Source organism: Leucoraja erinacea, chromosome 8 (assembly GCF_028641065.1).
Source record: "Leucoraja erinacea ecotype New England chromosome 8, Leri_hhj_1, whole genome shotgun sequence".
Classification (NCBI taxonomy): domain Eukaryota; kingdom Metazoa; phylum Chordata; class Chondrichthyes; order Rajiformes; family Rajidae; genus Leucoraja; species Leucoraja erinaceus.
The window spans coordinates 57,408,780-57,431,982 of record NC_073384.1 but is presented as its reverse complement, the minus strand read 5'-3'; the positions used below and the strand labels follow the sequence as shown (position 1 = coordinate 57,431,982).

General features: G+C 42.9%; 1 protein-coding gene across 8 annotated transcripts in view; it reads left to right on the top strand.

Moving 5' to 3' along the window:
• The window catches only part of rps6kc1 (ribosomal protein S6 kinase polypeptide 1), a 148,441-nt gene that overhangs the window by 88,049 nt on the left and 37,189 nt on the right, over positions 1-23,203 (top strand). For all 8 annotated transcript variants that reach the window (XR_008723922.1, XM_055639756.1, XM_055639759.1 and 5 more), the window contains 2 exons: positions 8,540-8,587; positions 14,879-15,011. Coding sequence is in view for 7 of the 8 variants with exons in the window: in XM_055639756.1 (XP_055495731.1) it covers positions 8,540-8,587; positions 14,879-15,011 (181 nt within the window). In the remaining variant the exon portion in view is untranslated. The remainder of the gene's footprint in view (positions 1-8,539; positions 8,588-14,878; positions 15,012-23,203) is intronic.

The following is a 23,203-nucleotide window of genomic DNA, read 5'->3' as shown; positions in this document are numbered from 1 at the left end:
TAAGAACCAGAGGAGATAGGTTTAAGGTGAAAGGGGACAGATTTTCATAGGGGCCTGAGGAGCAACTTTTTCACTCACTGAGGGTACAACAACTACATTTAACAACGCTTGGACAGGTACATGGATAGGAAATGCTTCGAGAGATATGAACCAAATTTGGGCAAATGGGGCTGTCTTAGATGGGGCAACGTCAGCATGAATGAGTAGGGCTGAAGGGCCTGTTTCCATGCTGTAGGACTATGCAATTCCAATACACCCCACTCAGCCCAATATATCAATACTTTTATGTAAGCATGTATATCTTCCTCATTATTCCTTCAGTCAGGTTATTGAAACAAATAATGAAAAGGAAAGGTGCAGATAAATATCTTTGGATACAAGACTTATCACCCGGAGAACTTGTCTATTATCATACGCTGTTTGCTACCTATCAGCCCATGACACAAGGATTCCTCTAATTCTGTGAATGTTTATTACTGATAATACTGATGATTTCCTGTACAATTTATTCTCCCCCCTCCCCCCCCCCCGCCTCTGTGATCTTTTATTAATTGATCCTGGCTCTTCCAGATGATCTTCAATTAATTCGAGGCATTCAGTCATTCTGGCCTTGAAGGTGCAATGCTTATTTGATATATGAATAATTATATAGTTAAGCATTTTAAATTCCATTCCCCTCAACCTCATGACCGACACCTCTGGAGGGCTGGTAGGGGTTGGGGGTGCAGTTAAAAGCAAGTGCAACCCAAACTCCTTGCCTAAATGCCTTTTATCATTTTTACCGGTTGTGCTCTGTGCACAGATTCCCATTTTGGGGAGATTGGATGCTTTGTTAACAGTTTGAAAAAGGGCTCCATTAGTGGTATACTCACTCGGTGCTTGATCTTCAGATTTTTCTGAACAATTGGCAGCAAACTGAAGATGGAGTTTGATGCCTTCAGGAGGTAATTACATTCAGCAGGATAGTAGGATGATGGATAAGTTACTGAACTAGTAACCTGGAGGCCTAGACTAAATCTCTGGAGTTCAAATCCCACAATGGATGTTTAATTCAGTTAATTACGAAAGCCATCATCATTAATTGTGAAAAATGAAACTTTTGGATTGTTATAAAGTTGCATTTATTGTTCATTAATGTATTTTAGAGAAAAAGATATTTACTGATCTTACTCTGTGTCTCCAAGACTACAACTAATTGACTTTTTAGTTTAGTTTAGAGATACAACATGGAAACAGGTCCTTCGTCCCACCAAGTCCACACCGACCAGCGATCCCCGTACATTATCACACACTAGGGACAATTTTACATTTACATCAAGCCAATGAACCTACAAAGCCGTACGTCTTTGGCGTGTGGGAGGAAACCGAAGATCGCGGAGAAAACCCACACAGGTCTCGGGGAAAACGGACAAACTCCAGACAGACAGCACCCATAGTCAGGATTAAACCCGGGTCTCTGGCGCTGCGGCAGCAACTCTACTGCTGCGCCATCATGTCGACTTGTGCTCACTTCCCCCCCTAACACACGATAAATTTGCTACCACTGTTATAAAATTTGAGATTAAGAAACTGAATCTGTTGTGCAAATACAAGTTGTGGCTCAAAATGCAGCAGACATCACCTTGGCGAGTGTGTTCTTGCATACACAATGAACATTCCCTAGAAGCAGGTAAAGAAGATAGGCCATGAAAACATTTGATGCTGATTTCATGCAGCTCAACACTCCAGCAGTAAACAAGAGTGGGTATTGGCCATGCAGCGTCCAAATCTGTGGCATCATTGAAAGTCATAGCTCATCTGATCTTTCATCACAACTCCTTTCTGCCCACTCCTAATGGGCCTGTCGACTGCTAAGCCGCCGGCAGTCGCTTGAAAAACCGGCGACTGGAATAGCGACTGTCAGAGTGGAACACACACACACACACACACACACACACACACACGCACACACACACACACACACACACACACACACACACACACACACACACACACACACACACACACACACACACACACACACACATCCTTCACCAGCTCGTTATGCAGGCGAGGAACAGGGCAAGCGGGGGGAGGGGGCACTGTCTGAGTGAAATTCACACGGTGCAAAGCCAATGTGATACAGACACACACCGCGATGAACAGGAAGGTTGGCACTGTAATTAAGACAGTGAAAGCACAGAATACGGGAAGGGTCACGCAGGTCCTTTAAAAGTGGGGGGGGGGGGAGGTGTGGAGACACCTTTTAAGAAGCCAGAGATACACAGCTGTGAAGCTCGGCGGACATTAACATTACCGGTCGGTTATCCTTGGTTCTGAAAACTACTGCGTACGTTTTTTTTCCCAATGAGCCAATGAAATTCACCGGTCAGCATTGGCTACAACCTACGACAACCTACGACAACCTTTGACCTCCTGGCAACCCACTACCACTGCACCTACGGCAAGAGAATTCTCGCTACTCTCCATGGCGGCTTCATTCTGGTCACCGCTAATTTTTCAACATGTTGAAAATTTACCGGCGACCATAATGAGGCCGCGACTAGTTCCCAGAATGCGGGAACTCCTCACGACCATGAAGGCGACTCCCCGGCAACCACCCGTGAACATGTGACGACCATGTGGCGACCGCATAGTCTCCTGCAGTCGCCTAATAAGTTGCCTAAGTGGGACAGGCCCTTAAGTGTTTTTTGATTTCCCTATCATCGTAAATTAAATTGCCCTGAATTTATTTCTCATTCTCAGCGTTTTTGGGCTCCTCATCTCAGTCTTGTAGCTAACCTCTTATCCTGACTCTCTGCTCAAATGTTTCTCTGCTCTCTTTGTGGTAAAGGTTCCTCGTAGGGTCTGTTCAGTCAAGACTCCTCAACTGTGCCTTTCAATGGGATCATCACTTTGTTCTCTCCACTAAGCCACGTGGATAGCATTGTCTGACAGCTACAGGAATGGGGCAGAACGACAGGTGTGACATTTGTGAGATGGTGCACTCTTCTGCTTATGCAGGTGACCTCCTGATGCATTACTACTTGTAATGTTTATCACTGACTCTGTAGCTTTGTCCACTAAGATACATTCTCAATTGTCACCCTTTCCGAACATATACCAAATTAATTAGAAACCTTGATTCATGTCCCTCTTGCTCCCCTCTTACTTTATCTTTCCCCTATCTATCTTTATCTTTACCTTCTAGATCTTTTGTCTAATATTTTTTATATCTATATCTTTTATCATTATCTTTTATCCAATATCTCTTATGTAAATGAAGCATATTATGGTCACTATATATTTCCCTTACTAACAGATTGTTGATTGACCACTTTGTTATGTGTCACATCCAAGTTTATTCCCTTAATCGTTCAAAGTAGTTTTTGGTACACAGTTGTCGGGTCAGTTTTTGACGTTCCTAATCATTACATCAGTGGAGGTTGGAGATGCTTTTGCAACAGCTCCTTGCAGGATGCCACACACTTTGACTTATTTAATTCTATCAGTGTTTTTACTGCCTTGGTTTTCCACTACTCACGTGGCATTTTGAAATGAATGTGTTCTTCCGCTTTTCTAATAGCTTGGTCTACTCTGCTCCTTAAAATGCAAAGTATAATGCCAGTTCTAGTTTTGTTTTATGAGAATCAAATGTGACATGACCACATTTTAATCTGAAATATTTTACGTGATGAATCTTTTGTAAGCTTTGCAATTTTGTCCCTCAGCCATTATTGTCCTTTATATTTGCTGTCATCCTTGATATAGTAAGCTAGCCTTGGTAAGTTATTCACCACTGTATTTTACTTTCTCTCATCAGTTAATTATGTCTCTTTTCCATTGAAAATGGCTGACGGGATTTTAGATTAGAGCAGATGGTAGACCCTTGGGGTAGTTAGGTCATGCTGCTGGTTGGTTGGGACATTGAATTAAAAGTCAGTCGCACACTTTAAGCAAATTCATTCAAGCATCTTCTTTGTTGCATTTTCAAAATTTTCTTCTGACTATAATTTACGGAGGGAGGTTGTTTTGTATTGGGAAGCATTCGATGGCTTTCCAGATGGGAAGAACAACTTAAGGACCAGTGATTCCGGATATTTTATTACAAGAGTAATTATGCTACATCCTCGTGGTACAGCAGTAATTCTGGGGTCTAAACTACCCATTTAGATGCCGTGGGATCCAATTGCACTAAGTACACAAGAAAAAAGCTTTTTTTGTACTTCATGTTGCTACGAACTATGGCAGCACTCAGATTTACATTTCTGTTACTTATATTTAATATTTTCCCACCTTCTTTGTAGAAACCAGTGTGGCATTGGCATTGTTAACCATCTATCTTCTGATATTTGTCCAAGTGTGGCTGACTGAACAGTGATTCCTGTGAATGGAAACGACACACAGACATGGGTCATTACACCTAACTGGTTCTTAATATGACCCTGAGTCCCCTGCAGTGGTGATGCTCCAAGTGTCATGATATAGGGGGTGGGGTTGTGGGAATGAGCGTTTAACCTGTTCAGTGCCACCCTACGAGTATAATCGGGTCATGACCAATAGTTAAAAAAACAAACTTGGCAGTGAACAGGTTAATTGTTCAATATTCAGTTACACTTCTGGTAGAATTGTCGAAAGAAAAAGAGTCAAACCAAATTGGCAAAGCTTTTGTAGTGTTGAAAAGTGCATGGAATTTGACTGTCAAACAGATCCCAAGTTTGAGTTACTGGAGTGTTGTCCACTTAAAGTCATAGGATCTTCAAAGCATTTAATTTCAGGAAGTCACAAGGAAAATCGATTCAACTTCTATCACATTATGTGAATCTTTCAGTCAACGTTCACCATTACTTTTTTTAGGGCTTATAATTTTGACTTTTCATATAATGATATTCTATCAATATGCAGTTAAGAGTAAAGTGTGGAGATCTTTTGAAATGCAAGAACATTAATAGAATCAGTGATGAACTTATAAATTGAACTGAACCAAAATATTAAAGCAACCTATGCAACAATGAGATTTCACAGCTGTGATTAATTTTAACATTTAAAGCTAGGGTCTGAGTTACACTTTTAAAGTTGTTCAAATTGCCATTGACTGCTTGGAACATGTTTAGCATGGAGATCCATTTGGGATGATATTGGGAACTTCAAAGCCATGCATGTGGTGCTCATAGTCAAGTGAAGTGAAGCCAAGTTAATGGTCAATGCGCGAATGCAGTAAGGTACAGATACAGCAGCATCAAAGGCACAGACTCAGACAACATACAAATACTTAAATTGTACATGAATTATACAAGGCAGTGTAAAGAAAAATACTGCAAAAAATGACATCAATTAGTTTACAGATACAGCATGGAAACAAACTCTTCGGCCCACTCAGTCTGTGCTGAACAGCGATCATCCATACACCAGTTCTATCCTACACACTAGGGACAATTCACAGAAGCCAATTAACTTAGAAACCTGCACGTCTTTGGAATGTGGGAGGAAACCGGAGGACCCGGAGGAAACCCACGCAGTCAATTTAAGAACATACAACCTCCATACAGACAGCAGCCGAGGTCAGAATTGAACCCCGGCCTCTGGTGTTGTAAGGCAGCAGCTCTACCACTGCACCACTATGCCAACCCAGATCTCTTTAAACTTCTAAGAAAGTAGAGGCATTGGGTGCGCTTTCTCCGTGATTGCATCTTGGCCCAGGACAGGTTAGTCACGTTGATAAAGCACAGGAATTTGAAGCTGCTAACTCCTATTGCTGCCCACCAATTAAATCATGGCACGTCGTCTCCCCAATTTCCCTTTCTGAAATCAACGATTAGTTCTTTGGTAGTTATGACGTTGAACGAAAGGTTGTTGTTGCTGCACCACTCAACCTGGTGTCCTACATCACCCCTATCAGACCATCAACTCTCCTGAGTTATCAGATCCATCTGTGGGAGGGAACACAACGACCACACTAGCTTCTATAGTCATCTTAGAACCCATACTACTAGGCGGCTGAAGAAGAAATAGCAGACCAAATTTTTACATTCAACATAAATAAGGAGCAAACACAAAACAATTTATTTTAATTTTTTAATATTTTTCTTAGAAGTGATGTACAATAATATAAGACGTGAATAACATATTACATTTCATGTACGTATTTTAAATTTAATAGTAGAAAAAAAAGGAAGAAAAGCAAGAAATATAGAGAGAGAGAATATTATATAGCTCGAAAAAGAAAAGAAGAAGGTGGTGTGAACTAAGCAAAAAGAATAGGAGAGAGAAAAGAGAGAAGAAAAAAAAGAGAAATGAATTGAAAGCCCTTCATATCTTTACCCACCTCTCACCCAGTTCTGAAAATCTAATCAGAATTCTTATTTTGGATAATTAATAAAAGTGGCTTTACTGGTGAAAATTCTCCAAATCACCAGTAAAGGGAAATTAAACTGGGTCGTTGTGGCAATTTGAATCGAGATCTCCAGATTATCTGTAACACTTTATGATTTCATTCTGTGATATATTTGATTCCTCCAGTGCTCGTCTCACCATGGACCCCATTGTGCAGTTGTGCCTTCCCTTTGAAGAAGCTCATCACATCTCTTGGCTGTAGGTCAGGGTGGTTGGTATAGAAACCGTATAAAAGGGAAATGACCTCGCTTCCTTGTAATGTTTTCCCACTTTAGTATTATGTTTTATATTATTTGTTAGTGTTTAATGCATTTCCTTTTTAATAAATCATTTTGTTTTCTTTATTGAGCTCTTTGATTATGAGAAGCTTTTGGAAACTGACAGTTCACTCTCTAAGTCTGTAGTGCGATCCAATGGTCGGTCCTAAGGCCTATATGTTGGTGACTTGACCTCATTGGATATCTGTTGAGTGTAGAAGATTATCACATCTTCCACAAACAGAAACAAATTAGTGTGGGTAGGTTGGGAGCCTGGGCATTGGGCAGGGCCAAGGATAGTTTCCCTCATGCATTGAGAAGGGATATTTATCACTCTCCCCGCAAATTGATATTATATCACAAAGAAAATACTAGACAATTAAAATACACACCTATGAGGTATCAACACCCGCTGAATATGCCTGTTAATATATATTGGACAAGCATCTTTAGCCCCTATTATCCCCTTTAGCCCCTATTGACTCCCAATTATTCTAAAATAACCAAAGCAGCTTTACAATAATAGCATTCATAATTCTAAAATAGCTGTTTTGCACCTCAACTCTCTTTAATTTTAATTTAGAATATGATATTAAGACACATTGACCTCATAGTGCCAGAGATCGAAATTGATCTTGCCCTTGGGTGCTGTCTGTGTGGAGTTTGCAGGTTCTCCTTGTGGCTGCACGCAACGTGTAGGTGTGTAGGTTAACTGACCTCTTAAAAATAAATTTAAGGGAGTCTTAAAGGAGTCTCTCCTATCCGAGGACAAATAACCATATAACCATATAATAATTACAGCACGGAAACAGGCCATCTCGACCCTTCTAGTCCGTGCCGAACACATATTCTCCCCTAGTCCCATATACCTGCGCTCAGACCATAACCCTCCATTCCTTTCCCGTCCATATAACTATCCAATTAAATGGGATAACATAGAACATAAACTAGTGTAGTGTAGTAGACTCAGTGGGTGGAAGGATCTTTTTCCATGCTGTATCTCTGAACTAAATTAATCATTTTGTCCAGCATGGGGAGCCAGGATAAACATTTTGGATCTGCACATTTATGCTATTCAGGATTGTATATAAAATATCACGATTCAAAAATACAGATCAATTGGATATAGAAATACAGTATTACATCATGCCAGAGGCGTGGAGGGAGAAAGTCAAGTTGTGGTAAAATGTTAACAGGTTTTGTAAAGACATTTGTCACCCCCTGTAGAAAGCGTTTATTGTGGATGATAAATAATTAAAATGCAAAATACTGCATTTCTGTTTACATCATAGACCACCAGTTGGGTTAGATACAACCCAGCTGTATTCCATGCTGTTATAACTCAGCTACAGCAGGACTTGGCAGCACCAATATTCATGTTTTAGTAAGTAAGTTTATGAAAGCTCAGTTGCTGTAGATTTAAAGAAGTAAAAGTGATTAAATATGACATTGAACAGATGGAGACTATCTACTTGCCTGATGTATCTGGCTCTAATTGTATCATCGTTGGTTTCGCCTGCCTTGGAGGTGGTGTTTCCAGGGGCTGATTTACAGTCATTTATAAAACACCTGTTTGGGAAAACTATCTGCCGATGGCCAATTTACAGCGAAAAAAAATCGCAGATGTGCTTTCTTCGTGTCAGCACACTGTAAATATAAGAATAACAGAGGAGAGGGGCGAGGAGATGGTAAATGTTTGTCCAGTCCTCTCCTCCCTGCCACTTCCTTATTTAACATAATTTTTTGGGGATCAGGTTCAGGTATTCCATGGTGCCTTATTGTATCTGATATTATTTTTAAATGCAATTTTCAAATTGAGATTTGACATTGCGATAAGTAAGTATGCATGCACTCTCTATTGAGCGTTGATGGAAAATGTATTATTGACCTGTATTTATTTATTTCTGAAGGTTTTGCTCGTGTTGGATTCCAGAACACAGGAAACCTTCATTTTAAAAGTAAGCAACTTTCTAAAATGTTAGTTCATTCCAGCTTTGTGGTTTAATTCTAATATTGTAATTGTTCCTTGACTTTTTTTTGTTTTGCATATTCTCAATATACTCTTCTTCAAAAATATTTCCATACCTCGTCTTATTCCACACACATCCTGAGCTATTTCATACCTCGTCTTAATTATTCTGCTGTAATGTTGAAAGCGAGTAAGAGAAACAGCACCAATGCTTGCCTTCGCGGATGGTTAATGAGAACCTCTTTGCCCAATGATATACAATATTGAAGCCAGAATGTTTGCAACTTTGCCATCCTATAGTCACTTGTTCCCTTAATAGCCCAGATGAGAACAGATGGACAATCCCATAGATGGTCTTGCTGTTTGATTTATGTCAGGTCCCACTCCAAATAATAAAAAGAGGCTAATGGAATGCTGGCCTAGAACAGGCACAATGTTGCAGCTATACAAAGCCATGCCTAGACTAGATCTGGAGTTCTGTGAGCAACTACGAGAACAATACTTTAGAAAGGATATATTCTGAGAACAATACTTTTGCCTTCCATCACAGTGGGGAATGTGGAGGAGCTGCTGTGGTGGATATTTATGTCAATTTTTATGTAGTTTTGTGTCCTGATGCTTTCTTGTTATGACTGTACAGCAAACCAAATTCCTCGTATGTTGCAAAACGTACTCGGCTAATAAATTACGATTATGATTATGATGATTATGATAGGATGGATACATACTGCAGCGCCAGAGACCCGGGTTTGATCCCGACTACAGGTCTGTACGTGCGTTCTCCCCGTGACTGTGTGGGTTTACTCTGAGATCTTTGGTTTCCTCCCACACTCCAAAGACGTACAAGTTTGTAGGTTAATTGGCTTGGTATAAATGTATATTGTCCCTAGCGTGTGTACGATAGTGTTAATGTGCGGGGATCACTGGTGGGAATGGACTCGGTGGGCCGACGGGCCACTGTATCTCTAAAATAAACTAAACTACTGGTACTAAAAATAATACAACACATATTTACCAAAATTATATCTGGATTCCATTGGATAAATTATGAGATCACAGAAAATAGCCGTACTTTTGAAAATTTTGTAAGATCAAGAGGTGATTTGATCAGAAATTTTCAAGATCAGAAGGATAAGGGGGGCAGTGTTAGCTGTGAAGGGGGCAGTGTTAGCTGTGAGGAGGATGCTAGGAGACTGCAAGGTGACTTGGATAGGCTGGGTGAGTGGGCAAATGTTTGGCAGATGCAGTATAATGTGGATAAATGTGAGATCCATTTTGGTGGCAAAAACGGGAAAGCAGACTATTATCTAAATGGTGGCCGATTGGGAAAGGGGGAGATGCAGCGAGACCTGGGTGTCATGGTACACCAGTCATTGAAGGTAGGCATGCAGGTGCAGCAGGCAGTAAAGAAAGCGAATGGTATGTTAGCTTTCATTGCAAAAGGATTTGAGTATAGGAGCAGGGAGGTTCTACTGCAGTTGTACAGGGTCTTGGTAAGACCACACCTGGAGTATTGCGTACAGTTTTGGTCTCCAAATCTGAGGAAGGACATTATTGCCATAGAGGGAGTGCAGAGACGGCTCACCAGACTGATTCTTGGGATGTCAGGACTGTCTTATGAAGAAAGACTGGATAGACTTGGTTTATACTCTCTAGAATTTAGGAGATTGAGAGGGGATCTTATAGAAAAATTCTTAAGGGGTTGGACAGGCTAGATGCAGGAAGATTGTTCCCGATGTTGGGGAAGTCCAGGACAAGGGGTCACAGCTTAAGGATAGAGGGGAAATCCTTTAAAACCGAGATGAGGAAACTTTTTTCACACAGAGAGTGGTGAATCTCTGGAACTCTCTGCCACAGAAGGTAGTTGAGGCCAGTTCATTGGCTATATTTAAGAGGGAGTTAGATGTGGCCCTTGTGGCCAAGGGGATCAGAGGGTATGGGGAGAAGGCAGGTACGGGATACTGAGTTGGATGATCAGCCATGATCATATTGAATGGCGGTGCAGGCTCGAAGGGCCGAATGGCCTACTCCTGCACCTAATTTCTATGTTTCTATGTTTCTATGTAATAGGATAAGAAGAAAATGAAAACCACTTGGTTTGAAAAACTTTTCTGATTGAGGAGTGTTGGATGTGGTTGGGACCATTGTCTTAAAAACTACAGCCATGAATTTTTTGAAATGAAATAGAGAAGTGTTTTTACCACAAAGCATTGAAGAAGTTTGAAACACTATTCTGCAAACTGTAGTTGATGCCAGATCATTTGTGCAAGTATTAAATTGGAGAGTGATAGATTTTCAGTTTACTCGAGGTATCAAGATATAAGGTGAATATATGGATTTCAGACCTCGATCTGCCAATATACGAGAGACAAAATGGTTTACCCCTGTTCCTATGAATTTAAACACATGATCAATGTTGAACATTCTTCTTAGGCCCCCTTCGGTCAGGCTGACCATGGGTGTCTCCAGGGTGCTATTCCCTATATGGAGGACGCCTGTGCGTGACGCCTGTGCGTTTAACGTGGGGAGACTCGTGCACAGACAGCCACCCCACGGTCCTTGACAGATCTGGGTCAGGATCCAGTGGCATGGAGTCCAAAACGACCGGAGACCTTTTTCTGCTGCAACCTTCATCCGCCTTCCCAGCCGTTGTGACGCTCCACTAAGGTCAGCCATCATCCTCCGCCTGTTCCACCGTTGAGATCTTGGTTGGATTGCTCTTTGTCAGAGTCCTCCCCCTCGACCTTACCGCCATGGATGGCCCTACCAGGAGCATTGCTCCAGACGGCATCGCTCTCAGGATCTCAGGTCCACACAAGCTTCTCCACCACGACAAGGTGACAATCCACAAAGAAGCTTGAACATTCAGTACTGACATTATTGAAGTCCCATCTGTCCTCTCAGATGGACATAAAGATCACATGGCATTATCTTGGAGCATGGAAGTTGTCCCAAGGAACTGCCTAATACTGACATTCCACCTAATGTCATTGGAACGCATTTGGTGATTTTTCTCATGAATGTCTGTGGACCATGTTCTATGCAAATTGGATACCACATCTCCATACATTAGAACAGTGAACATTCATTACCTACAAGGCACTTTGGAACAGCTGATGGTTGCGAAAGATGCTTTATAATCATTAGCTTTAGTGTGGTAAAACATGTATTACATGGACATTTAAAATAAAAAGAAAGACATAAATTCCTTATGTTTTGCTTTGAGAGGTGAAAAACATTGTATTTTAAACTGGAGTTTAAAATAGGTTTTTTAAAATAAAAGACACTTAATATTTCTCATTATGCTCATTATTAACAAACTTGGTTTCAAATTTCAATTAATCCAAATTTTTGTGTAGGGAATGACGAAAGCGAGACCTGTTTAAAGTATTATTCTTTCACCTGTAGAAGATGTCTAAATACATCTTGGCAGATGGGTTAGTAGCTTTGTCTCTGTCTCTCTACTTAACAGCTGTTATTCCAAGTTAAATTAGCCTGGACATTCTCAACTCATTCCCAGCAGCACAAAACTGTCCATAATTCATCACTAATTGACACTAATTGAGCAATCTCTCACTAAGATGCTGTAAGGATGGCTGTTTTGTGCAGTGGAAAAAATCATGCTCATGAGGTAGGGAGTGCCATTCTGAATTTGGTGTGTTACTACAGCAAATTCTATTCAATCTGAGCTGCACAACAGTAAAAATGAAAGGAACATCATCTTCCCCCAGCCCATTCCTGGACTTGGTACCTTATTCGAGATCACATGTTCATGTGGTAATGAAGTTCCACTTTGGAAGCAAAGAAAGTGAAATGAGTTGGTACACCTCATCGATAAATTTTAATATGTAGTACACCACTTTGCCAAAACAGTTGTTTGTTTTAGGATTCAGTTGATTAAGTATTTCCCTTGGTTGTGGCGCTCCAGCATGCTTCGAAACTGGCTTCCTATAATCTTGGTTATCTTTTAATGATTGTTAAATTAAGTACCCCTTTAGCATACAACTATATTTATCATTGTATTTACTCTCAGTATCTTCTGGTTCACATTTCCCAAAGATGTTGACTTAGTTTGTACTCGCACAGCATTTCAACCGGTACATTTGCTATGTGGGGAGTTACACCAGCTGCAGATTTTCTGGTGATAGGGCACTGCATAGTCTTGGCATGTTCCCTGGTTTTTACTAGAGAGCTCATCTGGTGAGAGTAGGGCGTAAAAAAATACTGTGGCACGATTTGCAATCGACTTGGCTGGTGGTCTTGGCTGGCCAAAATAAAAAAAATCTTTTAAATTTTGAACAGAAATTGCACTGAGCTTGAAGTAATTCTGATATTTGCATAGATAATAACACCGCTGGCCTAAATAAGCAAGCATATTGTGCGCTCCAGTAACGTTAAGTGCAAAAACCTTGCAAGTGGAGGGGTCGTCAGAAGCCAATGAAACCAGTTCCTAAGAAATTTCCATCATAGTTCAATCAAGAAACACAGAGAAGCCTAACCATTGATTAATAGGCAGCAGGGATTCTGACTCATTTAGATATTCTTCATATGTTAGTTTAGACTGTGCAATGCACTCAATTATTTGCAATCAATAACAGGAACCCAAGTGGTTCTCCTTTTTGCTATCCATAGCATTGGACCACAGCTGCCATTTGCTGTGATCCTTTTGATGCCTTAATTGAGATCAGCTATCTGATAGCAGACAGAGTCGGCAGCTGGGACTTTTCTGAATAGAATGTGAACAGAATCCTCTGATAGCGAACACAATATGGAATGAGAAAGCTTATTTAATTATATTTTGCAAAGATCCTTAAAAATGTTCATGGATCATAGCTTGTATTTTCAAATAAGGGAATAATTTGGAGTTGAGACTATTTTATCTTTGATTTAATGAAGTACTTGGTTTTTTTTCTCTGGACCAAATGTTGGATGAGTCACAGTGTTATTGATTATAAATAACTACTTACGGTAGGTCGGAGGCTGGGAGTCCTGCAGCAAGTAATATGTGCTTTGTTTCCCCAAAATCTTTCCACTAACTGCAAGACGTAAGTCAGGGTTATGATAAGATTCTCACTGCATTTGTGGTCATGTGCAACACCAAAGCACTCACTAAGTTCAGTCCTAACTTGGACACAGTAGCCATCTGATCAGTAGGCGGCAAGGTATAACAGTGACTAAATACACTGCAATAACACCCCAAGGTTTTATCACCTTAGTTTCAAAACACTTTGACCTTTATCTCCACGAAGGACTACAAGTGCATGAACATTGGAGCAAATGAACAGATTTCTGGTTGTGCCATTAAGAGGGTAAATGCCGCCCTGTATTTCCCCAAGATTGGTTTGCCCTGAAACCATCGCAAGGGAATATAGAGCCAGAGGAAAGAGCACTCCATCCAACACCATGTTCAGGCACTCTCCTGACACCCACCCAATCCATGGTGTGTCCCTTGTGCCAGATCCCTAGATCTTGGCCCTTTATCTTCACTTTTGGACTCACTGTGGCTGCAGTGTCTCACAGTAGATCACCAGCTCAACCCATCCCACCATAGAGGCTGAGAATGGATTTTGTCACAAGGAGGTGATGGACTACTCATGCTGCTATTGTTTATGTTCTTTCAAGAATGTCCAAGCTACCTGGTCATGGTTAATGGTCTAACCTGTGAAATTGTTCATTTTTAAAAACCGCTAGTCTTTGTGATCAATGGCTCGGGTCTCGACTTGGTCTTCCGCACTCAACCTGAGAGATAAATGCAGACCTTTGATCAGCTTGTACAGTTTTCAATATAATTTACTGTTGGCATTTGTTCTGAAGAAAATAATGTATTATTTTGATGACTTCAATGAGAGAGACAAATAGGGAAGGAATAAAGGAGGACCCGGCGTGGGGGGGCTGCCGTGAGTTAGGGGGGTTGGGGGGAAAAGCAAAGGGGGAACTGGCGGGGATTTGGAACTTTGTAAGGGCTCTTTATGGGTGACTGTTTGCATACCTTGGCAAGGTATGCAAGCAGAGAATTTCACTGTGACTTGTCACATGTGACAATAAAGTATTCAATTCAATAATCAATAGAACATTTAATGGTAGCTCAGTGCCATCCTCTGTGTGTTGGAGCCAGTTGCCATAAGTCAGAAAGCTTGGGGCACTGAAGGGAAGGCAAAGGGGACTAACTGGTTTTCTAACAGCACGGAATAGCACGGATAGATTCGAGTAGTGCATAAATGCAGAGCACAGGATGATCAAATGCAGTAGAGGTTTAATTGACCTTTCTGTTCTCCGTCAGAGTCTAAGGAAAAGCAGCGAGGGCAGCAGGAACAAAAAAACCATCATTCCCCACAGTGTGCCTAACATGGTACAACTGAAGAAGCAAATAGTTTCTGAAGACTCCATCTTTCTTTTGCTGCAGCATGCAGAAGGTCGGTATTGAGCTTTGATTCATTCATCTCATGATCATTTGCTAACTCGTTTTTGACTTTATCATTCAAACTGGTGTATTTGTTATGAAATGACGCTGCTGAGTTGTTCATGCCTAGAAATGCCAGGTCACGCTACTAAACATTGGCAGGTTGATTAGTGCCTCTTGTGATTCAGCCTGGCATGTCTGATATTTTCCCAGAATCCGTCATTATCAGATGGCATTATCTGCTGCGTAACATCTTCCAGCAGATGTGTTTTCTATTTTTTTTTTAAAAGCGACATGCTCTGTGAAAATCAAAAAAAAAACTTCAGATGCTGGAAATCTGAAATAAAAGCAGAAAATGCTTTAAATCTTCAGCAGGACAGGTAGCATCTGTAGAGAGAGAAACCTATAACTCAAGCCCAGGTAACATCCTGGTGAATCTCTTTTGCACCTTTTCCATCTTAGTGACATCCTTCCCATTCCTGGATGACCGGAACTATATGGTACTTCCAAGTGTGGTCTCACCAACACCTTGTACAGCTGCATCATGATGTCCCTTCTTTTGTACTCCATGCCCTTCCCAATGATAGCAAGCATGCTCAAGATCTTCTTTACTACATTGCCTACCTGAGTCACTACTTTTAGGGAATCATGCTCCCATATTTCCAGAACTCTCTACTCTGCTACACTCTGCAAGGCGTTACCATTTACAGTGTATGTCCTGACTTGGTTTGAAATATCAAAGTACAAAACCTCGCACTTGTCATAGTTAAATTCCATTTGCCATTTCTTGGCTCAGCTTCACAACTGATCTAGATCCTGTTGTAAACTTGGATATTCCTCCTCACTGTCAACTGCACCACCAGCTGCAAATCTACTAACAATGTTAACTACATTGTCATCTAAACTCTAATGTAGATAACAAACAACAGTGCACCCAACACTGACCCCTACGGCACTACACTGGTCACTGGCTTTCAAACCACTCTTTGTCTCCTTCTAGGATAATTTAGTAGCCAGTTGGCTAGCTCTGCTTAAAGTCATAGAGTCATAGAGTGATACAGTGTGGAAACAGGCCCTTCGGCCCAACTCGCCCACACCGGCCAACAATGTCCCAGCTACCCTAGTCTCACTTGCCTGAGCTTGGTCCATAACCCTCCAACAGTCCATGTACTGTTTTTTAAATGATGGGATATTCCCAGCCTCAACTACCTCCTCTGGCAGCTTGTTCCATACACCCACCACCCTCCATGTAAAAATGTGACCCTCGGATTCCTATTAAATCTTTATCCCTTCACCTTGAACCTATGTTCTCTGGTCCTCGATTCCCCTACTCTGGGTAAAAGATCCGATCTATTCCTCTCATGATTTTGTACACATCTATAAGATCTCCCCTCATCCTCCTACACTCCATTGGAATAGAGACCCAGCCTACTCAACCTCTCCCTATAGCTCACACCCTCTAATCCTGGCATCATCCTGGTATATCTTTCCTGCTTGGATTCGATTTGATCTAATCTTCCAGGTTTGTCTACCATGCAGGACTTTGTCAGTCCTTGCTAAATTCCACAAATACAGTGTCCTCTGCCCATCCCCTCATCAGCCCTCTTGGTGACCTCTTCAAAAAACCCCACTATAAGTTCTATCAGGGACAAGATGGCTCTGTTCCTGCTCTGTTTGTTTATTCAGCAATATATGACTGCTTCAGCAAGGCTAAGTACTGTGAGAACTTTACTGTCACTAGGAAAGATCATAACTATGCTCAGCTAATGCACCTTATAATTGAAGAGTCTTCATTTGATTTAAATTTTCTGCTATCACAGATTGGATGCCATGTGTTTACTTGGAATTATCCACTGATTGTTTGTGGATGCCACACAAAATACTCCCTCATGAAATGCAATAACGTTATGTACTGGAACATTGGTTTGTAAGGTTGCATTACTATCTGTCTTATACATAACTAAAACTCTGAACTTGTTATCTTCCGGTTTGTGCAGTCTTTCTATTTGCACAAAACCAGTTTACGATAGTGCTACGATTTTTGCCATTTCACTTACTGTTCCCCTGTGCTGCGAGTGCACCTAGTTTCGTTCCGATCAGTTGAATGTGGTAAAAGTTAGCGAGGTTTAAAAAAAATCTTAAAAACCACGCGTGTGCAGATCGATCTCTTCTGCCGTTCAGCGCCGCACGGATTAGTCTCTTTCCCAGTCGCTCACCGGGACAGTCCGCCCCTTCCTGCGCCATCGCATCTTTACTGGAGCTGAGGATGGCTTATGGAGTTTTCCAACTGAATTTTCAGAGGGTCCCGAAGCAGCTCAGCGTCGGAGACCCTGGTCAGTCCAGCCCCCAGAGTCGGAGACCCAGCCCAGCCCAGAGTCGGAGTTCCAGCCCAGCCCACAGTCGGACACCCAGCCCAGCCCAGAGATGGACACCCAGCCCAGCCCAGAGTCAGAGAAGTTGCCGAAGTCACCAAACAGAGAGCAGAGACTCTGATCCCGGCGGAGAACGACCAGTGACCAGTGCCCGCTGTGAGTCCCCATCGCACCGCCAATTCCAGCCACTACCCCTCTGGTCCTCTTCACTGGCTCCTCCCCCCATCTACCGTGATACCCCACCCCCCTCCCCCATGGCTCTTCCCCGTGTTTTCTCTGAGCTCACTCTCCTCTCCCCCCCCACCCACACACCCCTCTCCCTCACAACTTCCCCACAACTACCCCACACCCCCCCACCACAACCCCCCGGCCCCACATTCCCCCGCCCCCACAACCCCCACCCCCCCCGCAACCTCCCCGCACACGCAATTCCCCCCCCCGCCCCCACACACCCCTCCCCCCACCCAGACACCCCTTCCCCCCACATATCCCATGCAGGACACCCTCCCCCCCCCCACACATACCCTCCCCCACATATCCCTCTCCCCCTCCAATACCCACTCCCCCTCCCCACCCACATACACATCCCCCCCCACCACACCACCCTCTCCCCCCTCGTATATCTCCCTGTCCACACACACACACCCCACTTCCCTCCACACCTCCCCATCTCCCCTCCCACACATAAAGAAGAGGGGGAGGGAGTGTATGGGGATGAGGGGAAATGAGCCGTGCCTGCGAAGTTAGGGGCTATGGGTGAGTGGTGGAATATTGTGTTGGGGAATGGGTTGTGTTGGGGGACCAGGCCTCCCATGTGACTGGGACCCAACCGGTCCCACAGTCTGTTTATTATTAAACGTGCAACTCTAACCGTTGCATTCCAAATACAGTGCCCCCCATAATGTTTGGGACAAAGACCCATCATTTATTTATTTGCCCCTGCCACAATTTGAGATTTGTAAGAGGAAAACTCACATGTGGTTAAAGTGCACATTGTCAGATTTTAATAAAGACCATTTTTATACATTTTGGTTTCACCATGTAGAACTTACAGCAGTGTTTGTACATAGTCCCCCATTTCAATGCACTATAATGTTTGGGACACAGCAATGTCATGTAAATGAAAGTAGTCATGTTTAGTATTTTTGTTGCATATCCTTTGCAGATCGGGTGATTGACAGCCACGAGAATTGACCATTTATTAGCTTTGAAAAACTCCTTTGTTGCTTTAGCAATATGTTTGGGATCATTGTCTTAGACATAGAAACATAGAAAATAGTTGCAGGAGTAGGCCATTCGGCCCTTTGAGCCTGCACCGCCATTCAATATGATCATGGCTGATCATCCAACTCAGTATCCTGTACCTGCCTTCTCTCCATACCCCCTGATCCCTTTATCCACAAGGGCCACATCTAACTCCCTCTTAAATATAGCCAATGAACTGGCCTCAACTACCCCTCCCATATCTTGCTGTAGAATTTGAGGTATTTGTTTGAACTTGAGCTGATAGTGTCTATACACTTCAGAATTCATTATGCTACTACCATCAGCAAATGTATCATCAAAGAAGATAAGCGAGCCAGTACCGTCAGCAGCCATACATGCCCAGGCCATAACACGCCCACCACTGTGTTTCACAGATGTGGTGGTATGCTTTGGATCTTGGGCAGTTCCTTCTCTCCTCCATACTTTGCTCTTGCCATCACTCTGATATAAGTTAATCTTCGTCTCATCTGTCCACAAGACCTTTTTTCCGGAACTGTGGTTGCTCTTTTAAGTACTTCTTGGCAAACTGTAACCTGACCATCCTATTTTTGTGGATAACCAGTGGTTTGCATCTTGCAGCGTAGCCTCTGTATTTCTGTATTTCTCTTCTTTGGTTTGCCAGTCACTTTGCGATCAGTAAGCTCACCAGTGCGCTCTTTCTTCTTAATGATGTTCCAAACTGTTGATTTTGGTAAGCCTACAGTAAGGTTTGGCTGATGGCGCTAACAGTTTTATTCTATTTTCTCAGTCTCATAATGGCTTCTTTGACTTTCATTGGCACAACTTTGGTCCTCATGTTGATAAACAGCAATAAAAGTTTCCAAAGGTGAGGGAAAGACTGGAGGAAAGACTAGGTGCTGAGAGCGCTCCTATACCTGCATTAAGGAGGCAATTAAACACACCTGAGCAATTACAATGACCTGTGAAGCCATGTGTCCCAAACATTATGGTGCCCTGAAATGGGGGGGCACTATCTATAAACACAGCTGTAATTTCTACATGGTGAAACTAAAATGTATTAAAATGGTCTTTATTAAAAGCTGACAATGTGCACTTAACCACATGTGATTTTTTTTAATATTACAAATCTCAAATTGTGGAGCACAAAGGCAAATAAATAAATGGCGGGTCTTTGTCCCAAACATTATGGAGGGCACTGTAAGTACCACTGATCATTGCCATTCCCCATAACATACAATATTTTAGTTCTGACTTTTTTGTGGCTTTCTGCTTCAACACTGCAGGGCATTCAAATAACTGGGACTCACTTTCACAGCACAATCTTATATTTGGAGAAGTCGTCCACCTAATTTTTGATAAAGTTTATTACCCGTCTCATTTTGTCTTCTTGCCTGTATTGCAACCTTTGTTGGAGCATGTGTCTGGTGTTTTCCCAATCTATTATTCACGTGCAAATTTTAATAGTAGTGTGTTTACCGACATCCAAGTCTATGCCTTTAGCAATTGTTACTTAGCATAAACAATCTGTTTAAGTTTATTAAGATTACTTGAACTCCATTTCAATTAGCTTTCTTATCAAGAATAAATGTATTAAATGAGCAAATTTAATAAAAATGGGGCAATAATCAGGAAATAAATTGAGCATTGCAAAACTTCTTAGCTCCAGCTCCAATTTATTGCCTATCATCTTGCAGTGAGGTACAATACCCAACATTGAAAGAACTGAGGGGGACCACTCGGCAAGCAGGGTAGGACCTTTGGGGTTGGGAGTGAGAATGGGAGTGCGGTGGATCAGGAAAGCCAAGGAGCAGGATGGCACAGTGGTAAAGTTACTGCCTTACAGCACCAGAGACCTGGGTTCCATCCTGACTATGACTGTTATCTGTATGGAGTTTGTACGTTCTTCCTGTGACCACGTGGGTTTTCTCTAGGTGCTCCGGTTTCCTCCCACACTCCAAAGACGTACAGGTTTGTGGGTTAATTATCTTTGATAACATTGTAAATTGTGCCTAGAATGTAGGATAATGCTAGTGTACAGGGTGATCACTGGTCGACACTTACTGGGTGGGCCGAAGGGCCTGTTTCTATGCTGTATCTCTAAAGTTTAAAGAGTAGGGAGATGTCTCTTGTTGGGATTTGATGCTGATAATGGAACAGCACAGGCAGCAAGTCACCAGGACTCGGTTAAGGTGTGACCATCTCCTAGACTAATGAGATTTGATAGATAATTACAGATGATAGAGATGAAGGTGAATGAAAATGAAAAGGAGGGGAAGAAATAGGCAAAGGGAAACTAATAACAATGATGTCATATTTTAAAACTCCAAGAACAATTTACTATCTGAAGAAATATGTTGTTAAAACTCAAGCATTTTAAAAATCAATTAATTAATAAAAACAATCACAAGTGCTGAAGGTAGAGAAAAGTGCTGGAGAAACTCAGCGAGTGAGGCAGCATCTATGGAGAGAAGGAAATAGGCGACATTTTGTGTCGAGACCCTTCTTGAGACTGATGGGGGAAGGGGGGAAGAAAGGAACAGGCGGAGATAATGGGCTGTGGGAGAGCTGGGAAGAGGAGGGGAAGGAGGGAGAAAGCAAGGACTACCTGAAATTGGAGAAGTCAATGCTCATACCCCGGGGTGTAAACTACCCAAGCAAAATATGAACTGCTGAGCCACCGGGGGATCAGGTTGGTTATTGCAAACTGAGCGGAGGTGTTGGGCGAAGCGATCGCCAAGCCTGCGCTTGGTCTCGCCAATGTAGAGCAGTTGACGCCTGGAACAGTGGATGCAGTAGATGAAGTTGGAGGAGGTGCAGGTGAACCTCTGCCTCACCTTGAAAGACTGCTTGGGTCCTTGGATGGAGTCGAGGGGGGAGGTAAAGCGACAAGTGGAGCATTTCCTGTGGTTGCAAGGGAAAGTATCCGGGGAGGGAATGCTTTGGGTGGGAAGGGACGAATTGACCAAGGAGTTACGGAGGGAGCGGTCTCTGCGGAAAGCAGAAAGGGGAGGAGATGGGAAGATGTGGCCAGTGGTGGGATCCCGTTGGAGGTGGTGAAAATATCGGAGGATTATATGTTGTATGCGATGGCTGGTGGGGTGGAAGGGGAGGACAAGGGGGACCCTGTCCTTGTTACGAGTGGGGGGATGGGGAGTGAGAGTGGAGCTGTGGGATATACAGGAGGCCCTGGTGAGAGCCTCATCTATAATAGAAGAAGGGAACCCCCGTTCCGGAAAGAATAAGGACATCTCCGATGCCCTGGTCTGGAACACCTCATCCTGGGAGCAGATGCGGCGTAGACGGAGGAATTGGGAGTAGGGGATAGAGTCCTTACAGGAAGCAGGGTGGGAAGAAGTATAGTCCAGATAGCCATGGGAGCCAGTGGGTTTTGTAGTAGATGTCGGTCAGTAGTCTGTTACCTGGGATGGAGATGGTGAGGTCTGGAAATGGAAGGGAGATGTCGGAAATGATCCAGGTGAATTTGATTGCCGGATGGAAGTTAGTGGTGAAATGGATGAAGTCAGTGAGTTCTGCATGGGTGCAGGAGGTAGCACCAATGCAGTCGTCAATGTAGCGGAGATAGAGTTCGGGGATAGGGCCACGGTACACCTCGAACAAGGATTGTTCGACGAACCCTACATAGAGGCGGGCATAGCTGGGGCCCATGCGAATGCCCATAGCTACGCCTTGGATTTAGAAGAAATGGGAAGTTGAGGGTAAGGACCAGCTCCGCTGGGCGGAGGAGAGTATTAGTAGACATGGATTGGTTGGTTCTGCGGTTGAGGAAGAAATGGTGGGCTTTAAGACCCTCCTGGTGGGGGATGGAGGTGTAGAGTGACTGGACATCCATGGTGAACATGAGGGTGGGAGCCTGGAAAACGGAAGTCAAGGAGGAGACAAAGAGCGTGTGAGGTGTCTTGGACATAGGTGGGGAGGGATTTGACCAGGGGGGATAGGATGAAGTTGAGGTATGTGGAAATAAGTTCGGTGGGCCATGAAGTTCGGTGCTGAAGTGGTGTAAATTGAAAGTATCGTGCTTATATCTCTTAACCAGAGTCATACAGCATGGAAAATTGGCCCCCTTGGCTCAACTTACCCACACTAACCAAGATTACCCATCTACACTAGTCCCACCTCCCCGCGTTTTGCCGATGCCCTTATGAAGTCTTAATTACCTGCATTTGGCCCATACCCCTATAGACATGGAACAGTGCAGCACTGAAATGGGCCCTTCGGCCCACAGTGTTTGTGCCAAACATGGCGCCAATTTAAACTGATCTCATTGACTGTAGATGGTCTGTATCCCTCTGTTCCATGCGCTTTCATGTGCCTATCTGAAAGCCCCTCAAACACCACTAACGTATCTGCGTCCGCCACCATCCCTGGCAATGTATCCAGGCCCCCCACTCTGTGCAAAAATAACTTGCCCGCACAATTACATTAAACTCTCCCACTTTAACCTTATAGGTATGCCCTCTAGTGTTGGACATTTCCAGCCTGGGAAAAAAAACTGTACTGCTTACTTTATCTATGCCAGTTCTATGCCAAACCTTTCCTATCCATGTACCTGTCGAAATGCCTTTTAAATGTTGTTATAATAACTGCC